Here is a 24274-nt window from a genome sequence, read left to right on the forward strand (position 1 = left end):
TTCTCCCCGTGTCTGTGTGGGTTTCCTCCCACAATCCAAAAGATGTGCAGGTTAGGTGAACTGGCCATGCTAAATTGCTCCATACTGTGCAAGGATGTGTGGGTTCGGTGCATTAGTCAGGGGTAAATGTAGAGGGGGTAGGTTGGTCTTTAGAGGGTCAGTGTGAGCTTGTTGGGCCGAATGGCCTGTTTCCATACTGTAGTAGGGATTCTACGATGATAGAAGATCAATTCTGTTTTTATGTTTAAGGTGTACAATGTATCTTCTTTCGCCACAACAAGCAACACCTCTCCCCTGAAAAAGGTTCACACTGCACACGTGCAATGTACTGCACATGCTCTGTGAAATGCCCTGCCAATAACAAACATGGCGGCACCCAAATGAGCACAATAAGATTAGATTAGATTACAGTGTGGAAACAGGCCCTTCGGCCCAACAAGTCCACACCGACCCGCCGAAGCGAAACCCACCCATACCCCTACATTTACCCCTTACCTAACACTACGGGCAATTTAGCATGGCCAATTCACCTGACCCTGCACATCTTTGGACTGTGGGAGGAAACCGGAGCACCCGGAGGAAACCCACGCAGACACGGGGAGAACGTGCAAACTCCACACAGTCAGTCGCCTGAGTCGGGAATTGAACCCGGGTCTCTGGCGCTGCGAGGCAGCAGTGCTAACCACTGTGCCACCGTGCCGCCCACTTAATTATGAGTGAATGGGACAAAGTGCCATTCTGGCAGGAGAAGTGCGCAGATTTGTTTTGCACATGTGCACAAAGACAAATACCAGAATTCCAGTCAAAATTCAATGAACTATACAGTTGTTTCAGCCTAACACTCCTTCATAGCTCTTTGAGGAACACAGTGGTGTAATGGTGATGAGGTCAGACTAGTTACCCAAACTAATGTTCCAAACTAATGTGTCATGGTGGGATTTAATCTGAAATAATAAAATCCATTTGGTTCACTTCAGGGAAGGAATTCTGCCATTCTTACCTGGTCTGGTCGACGTGACTTCAGACCCACAGCTTAACTACCCTCTGAAATGGCTAGATATGCCACTCAGATGACCAACTGACAATATCACTAGATTATTAATCCACAGGCCCCAGGGTAATGTTTGTAAGGACCTGGGTTCAAATCCTGCCACGGCAGATGCTGGAATTTGAATTCAACAAAAATCTGGAATTAAGAGTGTAACGATGACCATTGTCGATTGCTTGGGAAAAAAAAACACATCTGGTTCACTAATGCCCTTTCGGGAAGGAATCTGCCGTCCTTACCTCATCTGGCTGACAAAGGTGTTGGGACAGAAGTTGAAAAGAGACGTGCCAGGCAGGATTTTCACACAAAGGGTGGTGAGTGCCTGGAACCTGCTGCCAGAGGAGGTGGTGGAAGCTGACACAATAGCAGCATTCCAGAAGCACCTGGATGAATACATGAAAAGGAAGGGAATGGAGGGATATGGATCCTGTCAGTGAAGACAGTTTTAGGATGGAAGCGCACAATGTGTAGGCTCAGCCGGGGAGGGCCTGTTTCTGTGCTGTGTTGTTCTAGCCTGGCCTACGTGAGACTCCAGGCCCACACTGAGGTGGTTCAAATAGCCAAACAAGCCTCTCAGTTGGAGTAGGCAATGGACTATTGGTATTACAGGACTAGGCAATAAATGTCGGCCCAGTTTGTGGCGCCCATATCCCATGAAAGAACTAATAATCGATGCTGTAGGGCAGACTCTGGTCCCTCTGCGGCTGAATTCCAACATCAGCACGGTGGCTCAGTGATTAGCACTGTTGCCTCACAGCGCCAGGGACCCCGGTTTGATTCCAGCCTCGGGTGACTGTTTGTAAATATCCCCGTGTCTGCGTGGGTTTCCTCCAGGTGCTCCATTTCCTCCCACAGTCTAAAGATGTACAGGGTGAACTGGCCATGCTAAATTGCCCATAGTGTTCAGGGATGTGTAGGTTAGGTGCATTAGTCAGGGGCAAATGGAAAGCAATAGGGCAATGGGTCTGGGTGGGATAGTCTCCAAAGAGTCAGTGTAGACTTGTTGGGCTGAATGTCCTGTTTCCACACTGTAGGGATTCTATGATGAATATCTTGAATCAAAATAAAAGAAGTTCATTCAATATGGATATAGGTTTGCTCGATGAGCTGGAAGGTTCATTTTCAGACGTTTCGTCACCCTACTAGGTAATATCTTCAGTGAGCCTCCGGACGGCTTCGTCCCGAGTCTCACTGAAGATGTTACCAAGTACGGTGACGAAACGTCTGAAAATGAACCTTCCAGCTCAGCGAACAAACCTACATTCAGAACCTCAACCTGAGCTACAAATCTTCTCAAAACTCGCTTCATTCAATATTTCAAATCCATCCTCCAGAACTCCGACGAGCAATAAAGGACTTTGAGCATAAATAGGTCACTGTGCCTGGCTCTCCCACTCAGTACTACCTTCCTGTCTGCCCCCAATAATCCTTGACTCCCTCCCATTGTAACTAATCCCTTTCCTTTTACATCCATCTTATGGTGCAGGAACCAGCACTCAGTTAAGCATTTCCACATTTAGAGGACAGATTGTCCGAAGTGATTGCTACATTAAAATCCGATCAGTTGCTGTGTGCAGTCAGAAATAAAGAAGGAATTGTCATAGTCAAACAGCGAATAATTAGCAGTGCAGTTTGGGTTCAATGTGAAATGAAGTGTAGTCCAATTGCTCTGTGCAGTAACAACTTTGGTGAAAGTTTAGGAGTCAGTGTTCAGAAAGATAGCACGGGTGGCTCAGTGGTTAGCACTCCTGCCTCACAGCGCCAAAACCTGGGTTCAATTCCAGCCTCGGGTGACTGTGTCTGTGGAGTTTGCATGTTGTCCCTGTGTCTGTGTGGGTTTGCTCCAGTTTCCTCCCACAGATATGCAGGTTAGGGTGGACTGGCTGTGGGAAATTGTCCAGGGATGTCTGGATTAGCCACTGGAGATGCAGGGCTATGGGGGCGAGTCTGGGAGGGATACTCTTTGGAGGGTCAGTGTGGACTTGTTTGGCTGAACAGTCTGTTTCCATACTGTAGGGATTCTAAGACTCAAAAGAAGCTTTTTTTAAAAAAATCATTCACTTGGCAAGGGTGTCGCTGGTTGGACCAGCATTTATTGTCCATCCCTAATTGCCCAGAGGGCAGTTAAGAGTCAACCACATTATTATGGGTCTGGAGTCAATTGTTGGCAAGATCAGATTCCTTACAGGCCCTTTGACCCAACAAGTCCACACCGTCCCTCCAAAGAGTAACCCACCCAGACCCATTTCCCTCTGACTAATGCACCTAATGCTATGTGCAATTTAGCATGGCCAATTCACATGGCCTGCACCTCTTTAGATTGTGGGAGGAAACTGGAGCACCTGGAAGAAACACACACAGACACGGGGAGAACGTGCAAACTCCACACAGACAGTTGCCCGAGGTTGGGATCGAACCTGGGATCCTGGTGCTGTGAGGCAGCAGTACTAACCACTGAGTCACCATGCCACCCATAGATGGCAGCTTCCTTCACTGAAGGACATTAGTGAACCGGAGGTAGTATATTAGCGTGAATAGAGGATTGGCTAACTAACAGAGAGAGACTTGATGTAAAGGCAAGTGTTTATTTACAATATGTATTACTGACTTGGATAGGAAAGTGAAAGTACTATCGCCAAGTTTGTGATAAATGGGAAAGCAAGTAGAGAGGATGACACAGAGGGATACAGACAGGTTTTACAAGTGAGCATAAACTTGGCAGGTGGAATATAATGCGAGGAAATGTGAGGTTCGGCACTTTGGCAGGAAGAATAGAGGAGTTGAATATTATTTAAAGGGAGAAGGACTGCAGGAGGTGACAGAACAGACTGATTCAGGCCTCGTGCATAAATCACATGAAGACTAGTATCAAGTTCAACAGGTAACAGAGAAGGGAAATGGAACATTAGCCCTTATTCCAAAGGTAAGGGAGTATAAAAATAGGGAATTTTTGCTTACAACGATGAAAAGCATTCGTTAGACCACTGCTGGAACACTGTGAACAGTTTTGGGACCTTTTAACTCAGGAATTGGAGATAGTCCAGAGAATGTTCACTCAGCTAATCCCATATGTGGAGGGTCAGGTGAGATTGAGTAGGTTGAGTAGGTTGGGCCGACTCAACTTTCCATATAGGAAAATGAGAGGGGACTTTATTGACACACACAGGATTCTTAAAAGATTTGACGGGGTAAACATGGAAAGGTCGTTTCCTCTTGTTTGTGAGTCTAGGACCAGAGGATGCAATCTCAGAATAGGGGGTTGCATAAATAGGACAAAGATGAAGTGGAATTTCTCCCCTCAGAGAGCAGAGAATTGATAAAACTCAGTACCACAGAAGGCTGTTAAGGCTGGGTCATGAAGTATACAGAGGAACCTCAATTATCTGAAGGACATGGTCGGGGAATATTTCATTCGGTTAATTGAATTCTGGATAATTAAATGCCAGATAACATAATGTCGGGACCTTGCGATCTTGCCAGATAATCTAATATTCAGAAAATTGAATGCTGGATAATCGAGGTTAATCTGTATTCAAGGCTGAGATAGACAAATTTTTTCAAGAGCAAAGAATTAAGGGAGAAAAGGCAGCAAAGTGGTGTTAAGGATTATCTTTGTTGCCCATGGTGATGGTTATTGGGCCTGATCGCTTTGAATGGAGGAGCAAACTCGATGGGCTGAAAGGCCAACTTCCACGCATACATCTTAGAGTCATAGAGATGTACAGCATGGAAACAAATCCTTTGGTCCAACCCGTCCATGCCGACCAGATATCCCAACCCAATCTAATCCCACCTGCCAGCACCCGGCACATATCCCTCTAAACCCTTCCTATTCATATACCTATCCAAATGCCTCTTAAATGTTACAATTGTACCAACCTCCACCACATCCTCTGGCAGCTCATTCCATACACGTACCACCCTCTGCATGAAAAAGTTGCCCCTTAGGTCCCTTTTATATCTTTCCCCTCTCACCCTAAACCTATGCCCTGTAGTTCTGGACTCCCCGATCCCAGGGAAAAGACTTTGTCTATTTATCCTATCCATGCCCCTCATAATTTTGTAAACCTCTATAAGGTCACCCCTCAGCCTCTGATGCTCCAGGGAAAAGAGCCCCAGCCTGTTCAGCCTCTCCCTGTAGCTCAGATCCTCCAACCCTGGCAACATCCTTGTAAATCTTTTCTGAACCCTTTCAAGTTTCACAACATCTTTCCAATAGGAAGGAGACCAGAATTGCATGCAATATTCTAACAGTGGCCTAACCAATGTCCTTGTAGCTGCAACATGACCTCCCTACTCCTGTACTCAATACTCTCTCCAATAAAGGAAAGCATACCAAACGCCTTCTTCACTATCCTATCTACCTGCAACTCCACTTTCAAGGAGCTATGAACCTGCACTCCAAGGTCTCTTTGTTCAGTAACACTCCCTAGGACCTTACCATTAAGTGTATAAGTCCTGCTAAGATTTGCTTTCCCAAAAAGGAGCACCTCGCATTTATCTGAATTAAACTCCATCTGCCACTTCTCAGCCCATTGGCCCATCTGGTCCAGATGCTGTTGTAATCTGAGGTACCCCTCTTTGCTGTCCACTACACCTCCAATTTTGGTGTCATCTGCAAACTTACTAACTGTACCTCTTATTCTCACATCCAAATCATTTATGTAAATGACAAAACGTAGTGGACCCAGCACCGATCCTTGTGGCACTCCACTGGTCACAGGCCTCCAGTCTGAAAAACAACCCTCCACCACCACCCTCTGTCTTCTACCTTTGAGCCAGTTCTCTATCCAAGTGGCTAGTTCTCCCTATATTCCATGAGATCTAACCTTGCTAATCAGTCTCCCATGGGGAACCTTGTCAAGCGCCTTACTGAAGTCCATATAGATCACATCTACTGCTCTGCCCTCATCAATCTTCTTTGTTACTTCTTCAAAACACTCAATCAAGTTTGTGAGACATGATTTCCCATGCACAAAGCCATGTTGACTATCCCTAATCAGTTCTTGCCTTTCCAAATACATGTACATCCTGTCCCTCAGGATTCCCACCAACAACTTGCCCACCACTGAGGTCTTATGGTCTGAAGACCACAGAATGTCAGCATGGTGGGCATCGTTATTGGTGCTCCTCAGCATTAACCCTTTCTGACCCATTTACAACAGGAAGAAGCAGAAAGGAAAGGCGTTCGGAACTGGGATTCTCAGAAAGCAAAGCTTCGAATCTCAAACTCGAAAATGGAATGGGTCTGTCAGTGAATAAGGAGCATAGGACCTGCCATACGTTTCTCAATCCCACTTGGCCTGAAACCAAATCACCAACAAGGAGGGTCGGCTACCACAGGAGGGGTTTAACAAACTCAAAGAATAGAGTTGGGCCAGTGAGTGGATTTATGCAGTGATTGTTAGGATGGCAGTGAGCTGGATTGTAAAGAGAATGAGGTGCAGAGTGAGGGGTGCGAGCTGGTTACTATCACATTAGTAACTGAGGAACTGAGTTTTGGTAGGACAGAAACTGTCTATTGTTGAAAAGATGGCACATTTTGTCGAAGCTCTCTTTTGCAAGAGCTCTGACGTGTTATATTTTTACACGGTGGGAGAAGAGAGTGTTGAATGTTTGGCCAGTGGACTCTGGTGGTGGGTATGTGGATCCCAATACCGCGGTGTGTTTGAGGTGGTGGGTATGTGGACCCCAATACCGCGGTGTGTTTGAGGTGGTGGGTATGTGGATCCCAATACCGCGGTGTGTTTGAAGTGGTGGGTATGAGGACCCCAATACTGCCGAGTGTTTGAGGTGGTGGGTATGTGGACCCCAATACTGCCGAGTGTTTGAGGTGGTGGGTATGTGGATCCCAATACCGCGGTGTGTTTGAGGTGGTGGGTATGTGGATCCCAATACCGCGGTGTGTTTGAGGTGGTGGGTATGGGGACCCCAATACTGCCGAGTGTTTGAGGTGGTGGGTATGTGGACACCAATACTGCCGAGTGTTTGAGGTGGTGGGTATGTGGATCCCAATACCGCGGTGTGTTTGAGGTGGTGGGTATGTGGATCCCAATACCGCGGTGTGTTTGAGGTGGTGGGTATGTGGATCCCAATACCGCGGTGTGTTTGAGGTGGTGGGTATGGGGACCCCAATACTGCCGAGTGTTTGAGGTGGTGGGTATGTGGACTCCAATACCGAGGTGTGTTTGAGGTGGTGGGTATGTGGACCCCAATACCGCCGAGTGTTTGAGGTGGTGGGTATGTGGACCCCAATACCGCCGAGTGTTTGAGGTGGTGGGTATGTGGACCCCAATACCGCCAAGTGTTTGAGGTGGTGGGTATGTGGACCCCAATACTGCCGAGTGTTTGAGGTGGTGGGTATGTGGACCCCAATACTGCCGAGTGTTTGAGGTGGTGGGTATGTGGACCCCAATACCGCCGAGTGTTTGAGGTGGTGGGTATGTGGACCCCAATACCGCTGAGTGTTTGAGGTGGTGGGTATGTGGACTCCAATACTGCCGAGTGTTTGAGGTGGTGGGTATGTGGATCCCAATACCGCGGTGTGTTTGAGGTGGTGGGTATGTGGACCCCAATACCGCAGTGTGTTTGAGGTGGTGGGTATGTGGATCCCAATACCGCGGTGTGTTTGAGGTGGTGGGTATGTGGACCCCAATACCGCAGTGTGTTTGAGGTGGTGGGTATGTGGACCCCAATACTGCCGAGTGTTTGAGGTGGTGGGTATGTGGACCCCAATACCGCCGAGTGTTTGAGGTGGTGGGTATGTGGACCCCAATACCGCTGTGTGTTTGACGTGGTGGGTATGTGGACCCCAATACCACTGAGTGTTTGAGGTGGTGGGTATGTGGACCCCAATACCGCGGTGTGTTTGAGGTGGTGGGTACGTGGACCCCAATACCGCTGTGTGTTTGAGGTGGTGGGTATGTCGACCCCAATACTGCCGAGTGTTTGAGCTGGTGGGTATCTGGACCCCAATACCGCGGTGTGTTTGAGGTGGTGGGTATGTGGACCCCAATACCGCGGTGTGTTTGAGGTGGTGGGTATGTGGACCCCAATACCGCTGTGTGTTTGACGTGGTGGGTATGTGGACCCCAATACCACTGAGTGTTTGAGGTGGTGGGTATGTGGACCCCAATACCGCAGTGTGTTTGAGGTGGTGGGTATGTGGACCCCAATACCGCTGAGTGTTTGAGGTGGTGGGTATGTGGACCCCAATACTGCCGAGTGTTTGAGGTGGTGGGTATGTGGACCCCAATACCGCTGAGTGTTTGAGGTGGTGGGTATGTGGACCCCAATACCGCCAAGTGTTTGAGGTGGTGGGTATGTGGACCCCAATACTGCCGAGTGTTTGAGGTGGTGGGTATGTGGACCCCAATACCGCTGTGTGTTTGAGGTGGTGGGTATGTGGACCCCAATACCGCTGAGTGTTTGAGGTGGTGGGTATGTGGACCCTAATACCGCCAAGTGTTTGAGGTGGTGGGTATGTGGACCCCAATACTGCTGAGTGTTTGAGGTGGTGGGTATGTGGACCCCAATACCGCTGAGTGTTTGAAGTGGTGGGTATGTGGACCCCAATACGGCTGAGTGTTTGAGGTGGTGGGTATGTGGACCCCAATACCACCGAGTGTTTGAGGTGGTGGGTATGTGGACCCCAATATTGCCGAGTGTATGAGGTGGTGGGTATGTGGACCCCAATACCGCTGTGTGTTTGAGGTGGTGGGTATGTGGACCCCAATACTGCCGAGTGTTTAAGGTGGTGGATATATGGACCCCATTACTGCCGAGTGTTTGAGGTGGCGGCTATGTGGACCCCAAATACTGCTGAGTGTTTGACGTGGTTGGTATGTGGACCCCAATACCGCCGAGTGTTTGAGGTGGTGGGTATGTGGACCCCAATACTGCCGAGTGTTTGAGGTGGTGGGTATGTGGACCCCAATACCGCAGTGTGTTTGAGGTGGTGAGTATGTGGATCCCAATACCGCGGTGTGTTTGAGGTGGTGGGTATGTGGACCCCAATACCGCCGAGTGTTTGAGGTGGTGGGTATGTGGACCCCAATACCGCGGTGTGTTTGATGTGGTGGGTATGTGGGCACCACTACTGCCGAGTGTTTGAGTTGGTGGGTATGGGGACCCCAATACCACTTTGTGTTTGTGGTGGTGGGTATGTGGATCCCAATACCACCGAGTGTTTGAGGTGGTGGGTATGTGGACACCAATACTGCCGAGTGTTTGAGGTGGTGGGTATGTGGACCCCAATACCGCGGTGTGTTTGAGGTGGTGGGTATGTGGACCCCAATACCGCGGTGTGTTTGAGGTGGTGGGTATGTGGACCCCAATACCGCAGTGTGTTTGAGGTGGTGGGTATGTGGATCCCAATACCGCGGTGTGTTTGAGGTGGTGGGTATGTGGACACCAATACTGCCGAGTGTTTGAGTTGGTGGGTATGTGGACCCCAATACCACTTTGTGTTTGTGGTGGTGGGTATGTGGACCCCAATACTGCCGAGTGTTTGAGGTAGTGGGTATGTGGACCCCAATACCACTGAGTGTTTGAGGTAGTGGGTATGTGAACCCCAATACCACTGAGTGTTTGAGGTAGTGGGTATGTGGACCCCAATACCACTGAGTGTTTGAGGTGGTGGGAATGTGGACCCCAATGCTGCCAAAGTGTTTGAGGTGAATTGAAGGGAAAGCTGGGTGAGTAAAGGTCATGTTACCATTATCTCCTCGGGCTCCTCTCTCTCATTAGAAAGAGATGGGTGTTGGTGGTTTAACCTGAGGGTCACCATGCCTCAGGCGAGGGCTGGGAATGCCCTAACCTTGAGTTGGTCCAGGAACTGACCCAGTGATTGCAATGCACCACAAACCAGCCACCCGAGGTGTCCTCTGGACTCAATACCAAGTTTAATAATTTTAGGGCCTGCACTCCTCCCTCTACTCCACACACTGGGCCTTGTTATCACATGGTCTGCCATTACACACTTCCTATTGTTAGCCACTAACAGTCTCCATTAGCAGTTCTTCACCCTCCCAGCCAGACCGCTGTCCACTCCTTCATCTGTCCAACTGTTCTTCTCTCTCTTTGGGCTCTGTGCCAATCTATTGTTTACTCCCTACCCTCTATGTTCTGCATATAAACCTCGCTCCTATCAGTTCTGAGGAAGGGTCACCGGTCCCAAAACATTAACACTGATTTCTCTTCACACATGCTCCAGACCCACTGAGCTTTTCCAGCAACTTCTGTCGTCGTTTCTGATTTAGAACATCCGCAGTTCTTTCGGTTTTTAACTGAGCTATCCAAGTTAGTCAATACGTGAGTGGAATAACCGCACAGAGGCTGGTATCCCGTCACAAAGTCATTCTTCATTTATACGTGCAACGTACACAAGCTGTGATCAGCCAGCTCAGAGCCAGTCCCTAGAATGAAGGAACTCTCTGAATTCCCTGGTTATATATGTCAGCACAGGCTCCTTGACTGGCCCAGTTTAACAGGCCCAACCGAGGGTCTCGCAGTCACTAAGATCCACCTGGTTCCAATCGCTGCAGCGTTAAAGCCGGGGCTGGAAGGAGATGGTGAAAGAATGAAAGGACGAGAACAACAACGTGGGGCGTAAACAGCACAGATCAGTCGGACTGAATGGCCTGTTCCCATGCTGCAGGGGATTCTGTGAAATTCTGCTCAGAAGTTCAAGCAAAACTTACAAGGGATGTGTCAGCTCCAATAGCAGACACAACGAAATTCCCTGTTCGTGCCCAAGTAAAACATCTCAGGCATTCCAACAGGCCTCAACCTGTTCTCCCTTGACACAGCTGCTCAGTGGAGTATATCGTAGCTCCAGTTATTCAGCAATGTGGGTTACTCTGCTGTTACCTCCCTCCAGTACACCTGGAAACCGTGGAGCAGCAGGATTCTTATACGCCGAGTGATTCTGCATAGAATCTTTATCATACAGAAGGAGGTCATTTTGGCCCATCGTAGCCACGTCAGCTCTTAGGTTGCGCCGCAACATTTTTAGTTCCATTCCCCCTTTCCTTTCCCTATTGCAAATTTCTCCATCTTCAATATGTATCCAATTCCTCTCTTATGGTTACGTCTCATTAAATTCACGAGCAGAGTAGAATCCCTCCAGTATGGAAGCCCATCGAGTCCACACTGACCCTCGCGGAGAGATTCCCACCCAGATCCAGCCCAGCCTTCTAGCCCTGCGTTTCCCATGGCTAGCCTACACATCCCTGGACACTATGGGGTAATTTCCCACAGTCAATCCACCCTAACCTGCTCATCTGTGGACTGTGGGAGGAAACCCAAGTAGACATGGGGGGGGATGTGCAAATTCCACACAGACACGTGGAATCGAACCTGGGTCCCTGACGCTGTGGGGCAGCAGTGCTAACCACTGAGCCACCATGTCACCCCAAAAGGAGGAGGTGTCTTTCTGCAATAGAAAAACCTAAAGCCTGAATCAAGCCAGTTTTTTTACCCTCACCTTTGCTGTGAGTTGTGGCTTTTAACCTGAACAGAATGAGCAGCAAGTCCCCATCAGTCCAAGAGAATTCACCTCAGTGAAACCTGTGTACATACTGATCTGCCTTCCCAGTCTTTTCCTCCATCCATAATACCAACATTTTTTTTTTTGTCTATCTGTGTGTGTAAGGGGAGTTTTCACAGGAACTTAGGGTATTTAATGGTAAAGTTATAGCTCATGTATATTGTTTATCTGCAGCTACACCATTCAATTGTTATAAACAGTCATAAAATCACAGAATACCCACGCTGTGGAAGTAGCCGTTTGGCCTATCAGATCCACACTGACCCTCCAAAGAGCATGCCACCCAGACCCACCCCATCCCTGTAACCCTGCACTCCCCCTGGTTAACCCAACTAACCTGCACATCCCTGGAAACTATGGGGTAATTTCCCACAGCCAATCCACCCTAACCCGCACACCTTTGGACTGTGGGAAGAAACATGGGGGGAGTGTGCAAACTCCACACAGACATGTTCCTGAGGCTGGAATCAAACTTGGGTCCCCGACGCTGTGAGGCAGTAGTGCTAACCATAGGAAACCCCCGCAGACACTGGGAGAATATGCAAACCCCACACAGTCAATCGCCCGAGGCTGGAATCGTAGCTTAGCACCGTGAGGCAGCAGTGTTAACTACTGAGCCACCATGCTGCCCATCCAGTACTGTCCAGAAACCTGTTCCATGCTTTCTGTCTAAAAAAGACAAGTGATTTCAGGGGTTTTGTAAACTTCCATAAAATCTTTAACTTCTGTTATAACAATGGCAAGGCTTGATTTCCTGTGCTGGAAAAGCACAGCAGGTCAGGCAGCATCAGAGGAGCAGGAGAATTGAGGTTCCTTCATCAGGAATGAGGCTTATGAGGAATGAAGAAAGGGCTTATGCCCGAAACGTCAACTCTCCTGCTCCTCGGATGCTGCCTGACCTGCCGTACTTTTCCAGCACCGCACTCTCGACTCTGATCTCCAGCATCTGCAGTCCTCACTTTCTCCTAGTTGGTTTCCTGTGCATCAGCCCAGAGACAGCTTTATGTGCAGTGAGATTTAAAATTCCCCCAGAGCTTCCTTTTTAAACAGTGTTTTATTTGAGTCACAGATTCATATAGCACTGAAACAGATCCTTCGGCCCAACTCATCCATAGGGACCACCCTTCCCAAATTAATCTAGTCCTATTTGCCAGTGCTTGGCCCACATCCCTCTAAACCTTTCCCATTAATATACCCATCCAGATGCCTTTTAAATGTTGTAATTGTACCAGCCTCCACCACATCCTCTGGCAGCTCATTCCATACACGCACCACCCTCTGTGTGAGAAAGTTGACCCTCAGGTCTGTTTTAAATCCCTTCCCTTTCATCTTCAACCTATGCCCTCTAGTTTTGGATTAGGGAAAAGATCTTAGGGGCTATTCACCTTAATATATGACCCTCACCTATAAGGTCACCCCTCAACCTCTGACACTCAAAGGAAAAGATTCCCAGCCTCTCCAACCTCTCCTTATAACTCAAACCTTCTTGTAAATCTTTTCTGCACCCTTTCTAGTTTTGCAACATCCTTCAAATAGGGTGGGAGGTGCAATCAGAAATGTACACAGCATTCCAAGAGTGTACTTTGTATCAACATGTAAAGGGTTAATGCAGGAGGATGTCACGTAAAGCGTTAGAAAGAAAGACTTGTATTCAGAAAACATCTTTCAATGCTTCAGGACACTCAACGTGCCTTCAGGCCAATGCATATTTCTGAGGTGTAATCACTTCTGTTACAGGAGATTAGGTTCAGGGAGGAAAGAACACTGTTCACGCCCTCACTAATGTGTTCCAACACATTTAATCAGCTGCATAGAGATCCCTGACAGCCCTATCATCTTCAAAGAGCCATGTGACCAAAGGTTGCAGGCAGAAGGAAAAGGAATTTGCGTGTATTTGGCACCTTTTAGGACCATTGGTTACTGTTTCTCCCAGGGTTCAACCCTTGACCCCTAACCTTTCTCACGTGCACATACATCAACTTCCACATCCGTCCTTGAGTCATGGAGATGTACAGCATGGAAACAGACCCTTCGGTCCAACTTGTCCATGCCGACCAGATATCCCAATCCAATCTAGTCCCATTTGCCAGCACTTGGCCCATATCCCTCTCAATCCTTCCTATTCACATTCTCATCCAGATGCCTTTTAAATGTTGTAATTGTACCAGCCTCCACCACTTCCTCTAGCAGCTTATTCCACACATGTACCACCCTCTGTGTGAAAAAGTTGCCCCTTAGGTCCCTTTTATATCTTTCCCCTCTCACCCTGAACCTCTGCCCTCTAGTTCTGGATTCCCCCACCCAAGGGAACAGACCTCGTCTATTTATCCTATCGATGCCCCTAACGAGGTCTGAAGCAGAGAGAAATTCCCTTCGGCCCATCAAGTATTGTCCAGGCACAAAACAGCCAACCCATTTTAACCCCATGTCCGTGGCTCCCTACTCATCCTCAGCTCTGCCATCCACTCTATCTCTAACCCGTCCAACTCCTCAATGGAAAACCCATATTAGATCACGGCAGAAATCGCTTACAGTTGGGAGGACTGAAGTCACTGTTTTTGGTCATCATCACTGAATCTGTGCTCTAAAATAATGACTTCAGCATCATAGAACCCCTACCACATGGAAACAGGCCATTCAGCCCATCGGTTCCACACCAACCCAGACCCTTACTGTATAACCTTGCATCTCCTGCAGCAAATCCATACAGACATGGGGAGAACACACAAACTCCACACAAACCATCACCTGAGGCTGGAATAGAACTTGGGTTCCTGGCGCTGTGAGGCAGCAGTGCTAACCACTGAGCCACTGTGCTGCCCAGTGTGTGTTAGCTTGTTAATTCTCAATACAGTTCTTGCTAGCGACTGGCCCCTTCTCCCATGTTTTATCCTCAAGAACAAACCCCGTCCTAATTCGATGAGAGCCCTCCCACCCAGTCCTCTGATTTCTGTTGGTTCTTGATCAAAGCAATGGCCAATTATCACCACTCTTGGTGGTCCTCCCTTCAGTCAACTGGGCCCTAAGCTCTCAAATTCAGGAGAAACCTCAGCACCTCGCTTTCCTCCTTACAGATAGAAACTAGAAAATACAGACCGTTCTGCCTTTCAAACTTGTCCTGCCATTCAATATGATCATCTCAGTCAATCCCCTGTTCTCACTTTCTCCCCCTACCCTTTGATCCATATAGCCCTAATAACTATATCTAACTCTGTCTTGAAAACATTCAATGTTTTGGCCTCAACTGCTTTCTATGGGAAAGAATTCCAGAGTCTCCCCATTCTCTGGGTGAAGAGATTTCTCCTGATCTCAGTCCTAAGTGGCCGACCACTTATCCCTAGACTGCAGGCCTCTGGTCCTGGATTCTCCGGTCAATCAAGGACTTCCTTCCTGTGTTAACTCCATTTAAATTAACCATTGTGATTTAGGATTTAGTCACCTGACCTAACATGTGGCTTGGTGTGTCAAAGGTCATCCCACATCCTGTAAGGTGGGGACGTTTCAAAGATATTGTTTTACAAAGTTGTAGGGAGCAGTTGGGCAGTTGGAAATAGGATAAAACCTCTACAGATAGGCTTTGGCAAGCCTAGGCCTCAGACTATTAGATTAGATTAGATTACATACAGTGTGGAAACAGGCCCTTTGGCCCAACAAGTCCACACCGCCCCGCCGAAGTGCAACCCACCCATACCCCTACATTTACCCCTTACCTAACACTACGGGCAATTTAGCATGGCCAATTCACCTGACCTGCACATCTTTGGACTGTGGGAGGAAACCGGAGCACCCGGAGGAAACCCACGCAGACATGGGGAGAACATGCAAACTCCACACAGTCAGTCGCCTGAGGCGGGAATTGAACCCGGGTCTCTGGCGCTGTGAGGCAGCAGTGCTAACCACTGTGCCACCGTGCCGCCCACAATGATTAGATTACAGGCCCTTCGGCACAACAAGTCCACACTGACCCGCCGGAGCACAACCCACCCATACATTTACCCCTTCACCTAACACTACGGGCAATTTAGCATGGCCAAATCACCTGACCTGCACATCTTTGGACTGTGGGAGGAAACCCACGCAGACATGGGGAAAATGTGCAAACTCTACACAGTCAGTCGCCTGAGGCGGGAATTGAACCCAGGTCTCTGGCGCTGTGAGGCAACAGTGCTAACCACTGTGCTACCGTGCCACTGTATGGAGTTTTCTCTATTTGTTGATCTCATTTCCAGGTGATGTGCCAGATGTCAATGTGCACATTGGCTTGGCCGTCTGTTTTCAGGGATAAGAGTCCTACCAAATGTATCTGGTCACCAGGCAGATAAATCCACTTGTACAGGGATTCTCCCCTCACCCACACAGGCCCCAAAAAGCAGCCTTCGTGTGGTAGGCCTGGGCAGACCATTAACTCAAAGGTTACTGGGAGAAAGCGAGAGAATCGGGTTGAGAAACCTACCAGCCGGGATTGAATGGCAGAGTAGACTCAATCAGCTAAATGGCCTGATTTCTGCTCCTATGTCTTATGGACATTAGTGAACCAGATGGATTTTCCATCCCCCAACAATCAACAAATGCTTCAAAGAATCCCTATAGTGTGGGAGCAGGTCACTTGGCCCACCAAGTCCCCACTGACCCTCGGAAGAACATCCCAACCAGACTCACTGCCCTACTCTACCCCTGGAATCCTGCATTTCCCATGTTGAACCTGCCTAGCCTGCACACTATAGGCAATTTCCCATGGCCAATCCACCCTAACCCGCACATCTTTGGATTGTGGGAGGAAACCCATTCAGACATGTGGAGAACATGCAAACTCCATTTAGACAGTCTCCCGAGGCTGGAATCGAACCTGGGTCCCTGGCGCTGTGAGGCAGCAGTGCCAACACTGAGCCACCACTCAATGGTCACGGTCATCATTAGACTCTTAATTCCAGTTTTCTTTTAATTGACCTCAAATGCTACCATCTGCGAGGATACCACGAGGCCATTGTCTCCCCTGAGAGTTAGCCATGAACTGAGCCACAGAGAGCACTTGAAAGTCAATGAGATTGCAGTGGGTCTGCAGTTACTTAGGGGAGGTGATATCCTACTGGTATTAGGGCCAGGCTATTAATCCAATGAGCCAGGGAATGTTCTGAGGACTGGGGTTCGAAATCCCACCATGGCAGAGTTTGAGTTCAATAAAAACTGAGAATTAACAGTCTAATGAAACCATTGGCAATTATCAGAAGACCCCATTTGGTTCACAAATGTCCTTTTAGGAAAGGAAATCTGAGTCTGGCCTGCATGGGACTCCTGACCCAGAGTAATGTGGTTGACTCTTAACTACCACCTATCCAGCGAGGCGCAGATCCTGTGAATGCATAAAAAAAGTCAGCCAGACCGGATCACGCCAAGAGATTTCCTTCCCTTCAGGACATGAGTGAACCAACTCAGCTTTTACAACATAAGAATCGGGGAGGTGTATGATGTAGAAAAACACCCTTCCGCTCATCAAAGTCTGGGCCTGTCCAAACCAAACACCTTACCATTCTAATCTCAATTTCCAGCCCTTGGCCTTGTATATCTTGGCATCACAAGCGAAGATGTGATGATGGTTTCACAATCACTGTCATGAGGACTAAATTTCAGTTCCAGATTTTATTCACTGAATTTAAATTCCAAAAACTACCAAAGAGTCACAGAGTGTGGAAACAGACCCTTCGGTCCAACAGATCCATGCCGACCAGGCATCTAAATTAATCTCATCCCATTTGCCAACATTTGGCCCATATCTCTCGAAACCCTTCCTAATCATATACCCATCCAGATGCCTTTTAAATATTGTAATTGTACCAGCCTCCACCACTTCCGCTGGCAGCTCATTCCATACACACACCACTCTTTTTATGAAAACATTGCCCCTTAAGTCCCTTTTTAATCTTTCTCCCTCACCTTATACCTACGCCCTCTAGTTCTGGACTCCCCTACCCTGGGGAAGAGACCTTGGCTATTCACCCCATCCAATTCCCGCATGATTTTATAAACTTCAATAGGTGGATCGGACTCAAACCCATGTCCCCCAGTGCATTATCTAAGCCTCTAGACTACTAGTCCAGAGATATTACCACTACACCAATACCTCATTGCTCGGTCTTAGTTGGGTGATGATGAGGTACTTAGCACAGTAAACAATGACTTACTTACCGACCAGTACTGAGCAACATCTGGTTGGCTCCTTGCCAGTTACTAACTTGTACAATTCAGAGTAGTAAAGTTCCAGGCTCTCCAAAAAGGCCTCATATCCAGGTTTACCTCGAGAACGCAAAATGTCCAGAAGGCGGCCTGTGGACAGAAAGGTCTACTGTTAAGATGACGGAACAGTCAGGAGGAAAATTGGACCAGATCCCTGCACCCATGCTGAATTGGCAATGTCAATAGGGGTGCCATCATTGGCCCCAGTAGCTTGGTGAAACCATGAAGGCTAGACTTGTCTATCCCATCTGCTAAACTCTACATGCATGAGGAGGTAATAGCAGATTGATAGTGGTAGGTTGTATTGTTGTTCTTTCACAGGCAATGGGCATCACTGGGCAAGGCCAGTCCTTTTTGCCTGTCTCTAACTGCTGTTCATTAGAGTGACTAGCTGGACCATTTCAGAAACAAAAAAACTGCAGATGCTGGAACCTGTGGGAGACCAGCAGAAGGCTGGAGGAACACAGCAAGCCAGGCAGCATCAGGAGGGACAGGCAGGAGGCTGGAGGAACACAGCAAGCCAGGCAGCATCAGGAGGGACAGGCAGGAGGCTGGAGGAACACAGCAAGCCAGGCAGTATCAGGAGAGACAGGCAGGAGGCTGGGAGAACACAGCAAGCCAGGCAGCATCAGGAGGGACAGGCAGGAGGCTGGTAGAACACAGCAAGCCAGGCAGCATCAGGAGGGACAGGCAGGAGGCTGGGGGAACACAGCAAGGCAGGCAGCATCAGGAGGGACAGGCAGGAGGCTGGTAGAACACAGCAAGGCAGGCAGCATCAGGAGGGACAGGCAGGAGGCTGGGGGAACACAGCAAGGCAGGCAGCATCAGGAGGGGCAGGCAGGAGGCTGGAGGAAAACAGCAAGCCAGGCAGTATCAGGAGGGACAGGCAGGAGGCTGGAGGAACACAGCAAGCCAGGCATATCAGGAGGTGGAGAAATCAACGTTTCAGGTGGAACCTTTCTTCAGACCATTTCAGAGGGCAGTTACGAGTCAGCCACATATGGAATTTAATCCTAATAAATGTGAAGTGATGCACTTTGGAAGAAAGAACAAGACAATTAACAATGAATGGTAGGACACGAGGAAGCTCAGGGAAACAGGACAGGTTAATAGGACAGCTAAGAAGGCATACAGGACACTTGCCCTTATCCCTGGCAAAGCAGGGAGGTTATGTTGGGGCTGTACAGGATGTGGTGAGGCCCCAGCTGGTGTGTGTGTGTGTTTATGGTCCCCACACCATGGGAAGGATGTGATTGCACTGGAAGGGGTGCAGAGGAGATTCACCAGGATGGTGCCCAGGATGGAGCGATTCAATGATGGAGAGAGGCTGGATAAGCTCGGGTTGGTTTCTTTGGAGCAGACAATGTTGAGGGGGAACCTGACAGAGGTGTATAGGATCAGGAGGGGCATGGACTGGGTGGATAGACAGCAGCTCTCCCTCTTAGGTGAAGGGTCAATAAAATGGGGGCATAGTTTTAAAGTGAAAGGCAGGAGGTTTGAGTAAAAGGTTTTTCCCAACATATGTTGCTTGGAATCTGGGCTGCACTGCCTGGGAGGCTGGTTGAGGTGGGAAACCTCACAACCTTCAAAAGATACATGGAGGAGGACTTGAAGCTTCACAACGTCCAAAGCGATGGGCGCAGTGTTGGCAAGTGGGACTAGTGTAGATCATAGAATACGGCATTCAGTTCTGGTCTCCCTGCTGCAGGAAAGATGTTGTTCAACTTGAGAGGGTTCAGAAAAGATTTGCGAGGATGTTGCAAGGGTTGGAGCATTTGAGCTACAGGGAGAGGCTGAACAGGCTGGGGCGACGGAGGCTGAGGAGTGACCTTATAAAGGTCTATAAAATCGTGAGGGGCAGGGATAGGGTAAATAGACAAGGTCTTTTCCCTAGAGTGGGGGAGTCCAGAACTAGAGGGCACAGGCTTAAGGTGAGAGGGGAAAGATATAAAAGGGACCTAAGGGGTAACCTTTTCACACAGAGGGTGTTACATGTATGAAATGAGCTGCCAGAGGAAGTGGTGGAGGCTGGTACAATTACAACATTTAAACGGCATCTGGATGGGTATATGAATAGGAAGGGTTTGGAGGGATATGGGCCGGGTGCTGGCAAGCAGGACTAGATTAATTTACGATATCTGTTCGGCATGGGTGAGTTGGACCAAGACTCTGTTTCTGTGCTGTACGACTCTATGATTTTCATGTATTTTTGGTTGGTATAGTCTCAATGGGCCAAAGGATCTCTTCTGTACTGCACGATTCTATGGGCTCTGGTGTCACTTAAACACCAGGCTGGGCAAGGACAGCAGATTTCCATCCCTAAAAACATTAACAAACGAGATGCTTTTTAAAAAAAAAATGACAAAGAATGATATCTTTATGGTCACCTTCACTGCAGCTGTATATGAGCCAATTGAATTTGTGGTCCCAACATGTAAAATGATGGGGATTGAACTCACGATCACCTGGGTCTCTGAATTACTGCTCATAACAACACCACTGTCCCCACCCAACAATCATATTCTGTCAAGTGGAGAGGAGAGTGGTTTAATTAAGTACCTAGAGCACAAATAGAGAGAGACTCACACCCCCAGTGTCCCTGGAGAAGGAGCATGTGGTGTCCACTGGTACATCTCAGGCCTTCCAGAATACTTAATCAGCTTGTATAAACTTTAAATTTAAATGTGTAAGTTTGCTTTTGAGATTTTCCTTTGTTCTCGTGCTTCTTTAGGAGGCTAGTCAATGTTCAGGAGCCATGGGTGTTGGCTACCTGATGAAGGAATAGTGCTCCGAAAGCTAGTGCTTCCAAATAAACATGTTGGACTATAACCTGGTAGTGTGGGATTTTTAATAATGTTCTGGAGTCAATGATAGATTGTACTGAGGTCAGTACCATGTGGAGACAGGGGAGGGCTGAGGTCAGTACCATGTGGAGACAGGGGAGGGCTGAGGTCAGTACCATGTGGAGACAGGGGAGGGCTGAGGTCAGTACCATGTGGAGACAAGGGAGGGCTGAGGTCAGTACCATGTGGGGACAAGGGAGGGCTGAGGTCAGTACCATGTGGGGACAGGGGAAGGCTGAGGTCAACACCATGTGGGGACAAGGGAGGGCTGAGGACAGTACCATTCCGGGTCAGGAAAGGGCTGAGGTCAGTACCATTCCAGGTCAGGGGAGAGCTGAGGTCAGTACCATTCCGGGTCAGGGGAGAGCTGAGGTCAGTACCATTCCGGGTCAGGGGAGGGCTGAGGTCAGTACCATTCCGGGTCGGGGAGGGCTGAGGTCAGTACCATTCAGGGATGGGGAGAGCTGAGGTCAGTACCATTCCAGGTCGGGGAGGGCTGAGGTCAGTACCATTCTAGGTCAGGGGAGGACTGAGGTCAGTACCATTCTAGGTCAGGGGAGGGTTGCGGTCAGTACCATTCCAAGTCAGAAGGGCTGAGGTCAGTAAAATTCAGGGATGGTGAGAGCTGAGGTCAGTACCATTCCAGGTCAGGGGAGGGCTGAGATCAGCACCATGTGGGGACAGGGAAGGGCTGAGGTCAGTACCATTTCAGGGACAGGGGGAGTGCTGCGGTCAGTACCATTTGGGGATAGGGGAAGACTGAGGACAGTACCATTCAGGGACAGGAGAGAGCTGAGGTCACTAGATACTAAGAATAGAGGGGTGGCATGGTCAGTTAGGGTCAATGATTGGGACAAAAACAGAAATTGCTGGAGAAACTCAGTCGGTCTGGCAGCATCGGTGAAGAGAGAAACAGAGTCAAACTTATGGATGGGGACTCTGTGGTCAGTAGTGATCTAGATGGTTCGTACTAAGCCTCTTACCTGTGGATAATTGCCATGTCAAATTGTGTTGGTCTATTTATCTTTGTCTTACAGAATTCAAATCTCACCATTCACAATGGAAGTACTTGAACCCCTTTTCCAGGATATTATCCTGGAGCTCAGTGACATTATCAATGGATTAACATCTCCCTATCCTCTGTCCTCAGTTTAGATATTTTCAAATCAAAATCTGTTGTTATACGCCTCTGGAGGAGATGGGACTCGAAACTGGGCCTCCAGGCCTCAAGATGGGGTCACTACCACTGCACCACATGAGTCCCCTTACCTTTAAATACAGGCCATAAAAACATGATGTTGCACATAGATTTCTGATGTACATGTACTGTTATGTGTAGACATTCCTGATGAAGAGCTGATGCTGAAAACATCGATTCTCCTGCTCCTCGGACATTGTCTGACCGGCTGTGCTTTTCCAGCGCCACCCTTTTGATTCTGGCTCTCCAGCATCTGCAGTCCTCACTTTCTCTCTGTAGATATTTTCGAATTAACTTGCTCAGAGATTTTGTTACCACTCCTGGAGCAGTTGGGACTTGAACTTGGCGGGGGTGTGGCTCCTGGCCCAGAGCTAGGCACAGTACCGCATGTACCACCAGAGTCTTAATTCATAATCATTTCTTTTTTTTTATCTTTATACTGCTTTTGTTACATACTGGTTTAATAATTAATTTGAATGACATCACAAGTTGATAGGGAATCCTTAACCTAATGACCAACAATTGAGAAATGAGTGAGGTAGTTTCATCATAGAGTGATATGGCATGGAAACAGACCCTTCGGTCCAACTCACCCATGCTCACCAGATATCTACACTAATCTAGTCCCATTTGCCAGCGTTTGGCCCATTTTCCTCTAAGTCATTCCTATTCATATATTAAAAATCACACAACACCAGGTTATAGTCCAACAGGTTTATTTAGAAGAACTAGCTTCCAAATACTGTAAACCTGTTGGACTATAACCTGGTGTTGTGTGATTTTTAACTTTGTACACCCCAGCGTCTCTAAATCATGCCTATTCCTATACCCATCCAGATGCTTTTTAAACATTGTTATTGTACCAGCCTCCACCACTTCCCCTGGCAGCTCATTCCATCCGTGCACCATCCTCTGAGTGAAAATGTTGCGCTTAGGTCCCCTCTAATCTTTTCCCTCTCACCTCAAACATACACCCTCTCGATGGGAACTCCCCGTCCTCAGGAAAAGACCTTGTTTATTCACCCTATCTATTGGCAAATGCTTATCTAGAATTCCCATGACAGCAAGGTGCACTCCAGCTTGCAGTAATATTAAATATTTAACTATCAACAGTACAGGGAAAGATTCACAAAAGAGTCGTCTTTCTTCGTTCAGAGGCACTGGAGGACAAAGGACAGTACAGTAGGGGAACAGACCCTTCGGCTCAACTCACCTGGGCTGACAGAGGGCGCCTTTCTAAACTAAAAAAGCTTTTATAGAGGCAGAGTTATACAGGTCATCCACGCCCACCAGGTATCCCAAATTAAACTGTTCCCATTTGCCAGCATTTGACCTAATCCGTCTAAACCTTTCCTATTCATGGAGCTGTCCAAATGTCTTTTAAATGTCGCAACTGTACCTGTCGTAATGGTTTCTACCCTACTGTTGTTAGAATACTGAATGGACTCACAAACTCTTAACATTCACCTGTCCCGGTGTTTTTGTTTTTGCCGCTGTTTGTCTATTGTTTACTTATCTACGCTACTTAACTCTGTGATCTCCCCATATTGCTCAGAAGGCAAAGCTTTTCATTTTCCCTTTTCGCCTGACAATAAATTCAATTCATCTACCACTTCCTCGAGCAATTCATTCCACTCCTGAAAAGGTTATCCCTTGGGTCTCTTTTAAATCTTTCCCCTCTCACTTTAAACCTATGCCCTCTCGTTCTGGACTCCCCCACCCTGGGGCAAAGACTTTATCCAATCCATGCCCCTCAGGATTTTATAAACCTCCATAAGGTCACCCCTCAGCCTCCAGGGGAAGATGTCCCGGCCTATCTATGTACTATTAATTCCTCTGTTCCCTGCCTGAATGTTCAGGTGCTCCTTAAATGTTGCCTTTGTACCTGCCTCCACCACCTCCCCTGGCAGTACATTCCAGGCACTTACCACCCTCTGTGTGAAAAACAAAACGTCTTTCTCAAATCTCCTCTAAACTGTCCCCCTTTTACATTAAGCACGTGTCCCTTCTAATTGATATTTCCACCCTGCAAAGGTGCAATAGAGGTTGCCACGCTATTGGGAAAGTCCGAATTAAGTGGAACTACTTTCTCGAGAAAAGAGAAGACTGAAGAGTGACCCAGTGGAGAGAGCGTTGAAATTGGGAAGGGGTTCGATGGGTCTGTCCAGGACCGGGGCCAGTTCTAAATTAGGGAGCATGAATATAAAACAACTAATGAATCCAATTGAGGAATTCAGGAGAAACATGTTTACAAGGAAAGGCTGAGGAAACAAGATTTGTGTCCTCTGGACAAAGTTAAAAACCATGACGTGGTCCTACAGGTTTATTTGGAAGTAAACGTTTTCAGAGTGTTGCTGCTTCATCAGGTAGCTAGTGCTTCCAAATAAACCTGTTGGACTATAACT

At 48.0% G+C, this 24274-nt stretch overlaps 1 protein-coding gene across 1 annotated transcript in view; it reads right to left on the reverse strand.

Annotated features, from left to right (window-relative positions):
- LOC122542252 (caspase recruitment domain-containing protein 11-like) overlaps window positions 1-24274 on the reverse strand; it is a 128793-nt gene that overhangs the window by 75219 nt on the left and 29300 nt on the right. Inside the window, exon 3 of the mRNA XM_043679794.2 lies at window positions 17781-17918. Coding sequence (XP_043535729.2) covers window positions 17781-17918 — 138 coding nt within the window. The remainder of the gene's footprint in view (window positions 1-17780; window positions 17919-24274) is intronic.

Source organism: Chiloscyllium plagiosum, unplaced genomic scaffold (genome assembly GCF_037043375.1).
Source record: "Chiloscyllium plagiosum isolate Xiang-an unplaced genomic scaffold, Cpla_swu_hap1 HiC_scaffold_33, whole genome shotgun sequence".
In the NCBI taxonomy this organism is placed as follows: domain Eukaryota; kingdom Metazoa; phylum Chordata; class Chondrichthyes; order Orectolobiformes; family Hemiscylliidae; genus Chiloscyllium; species Chiloscyllium plagiosum.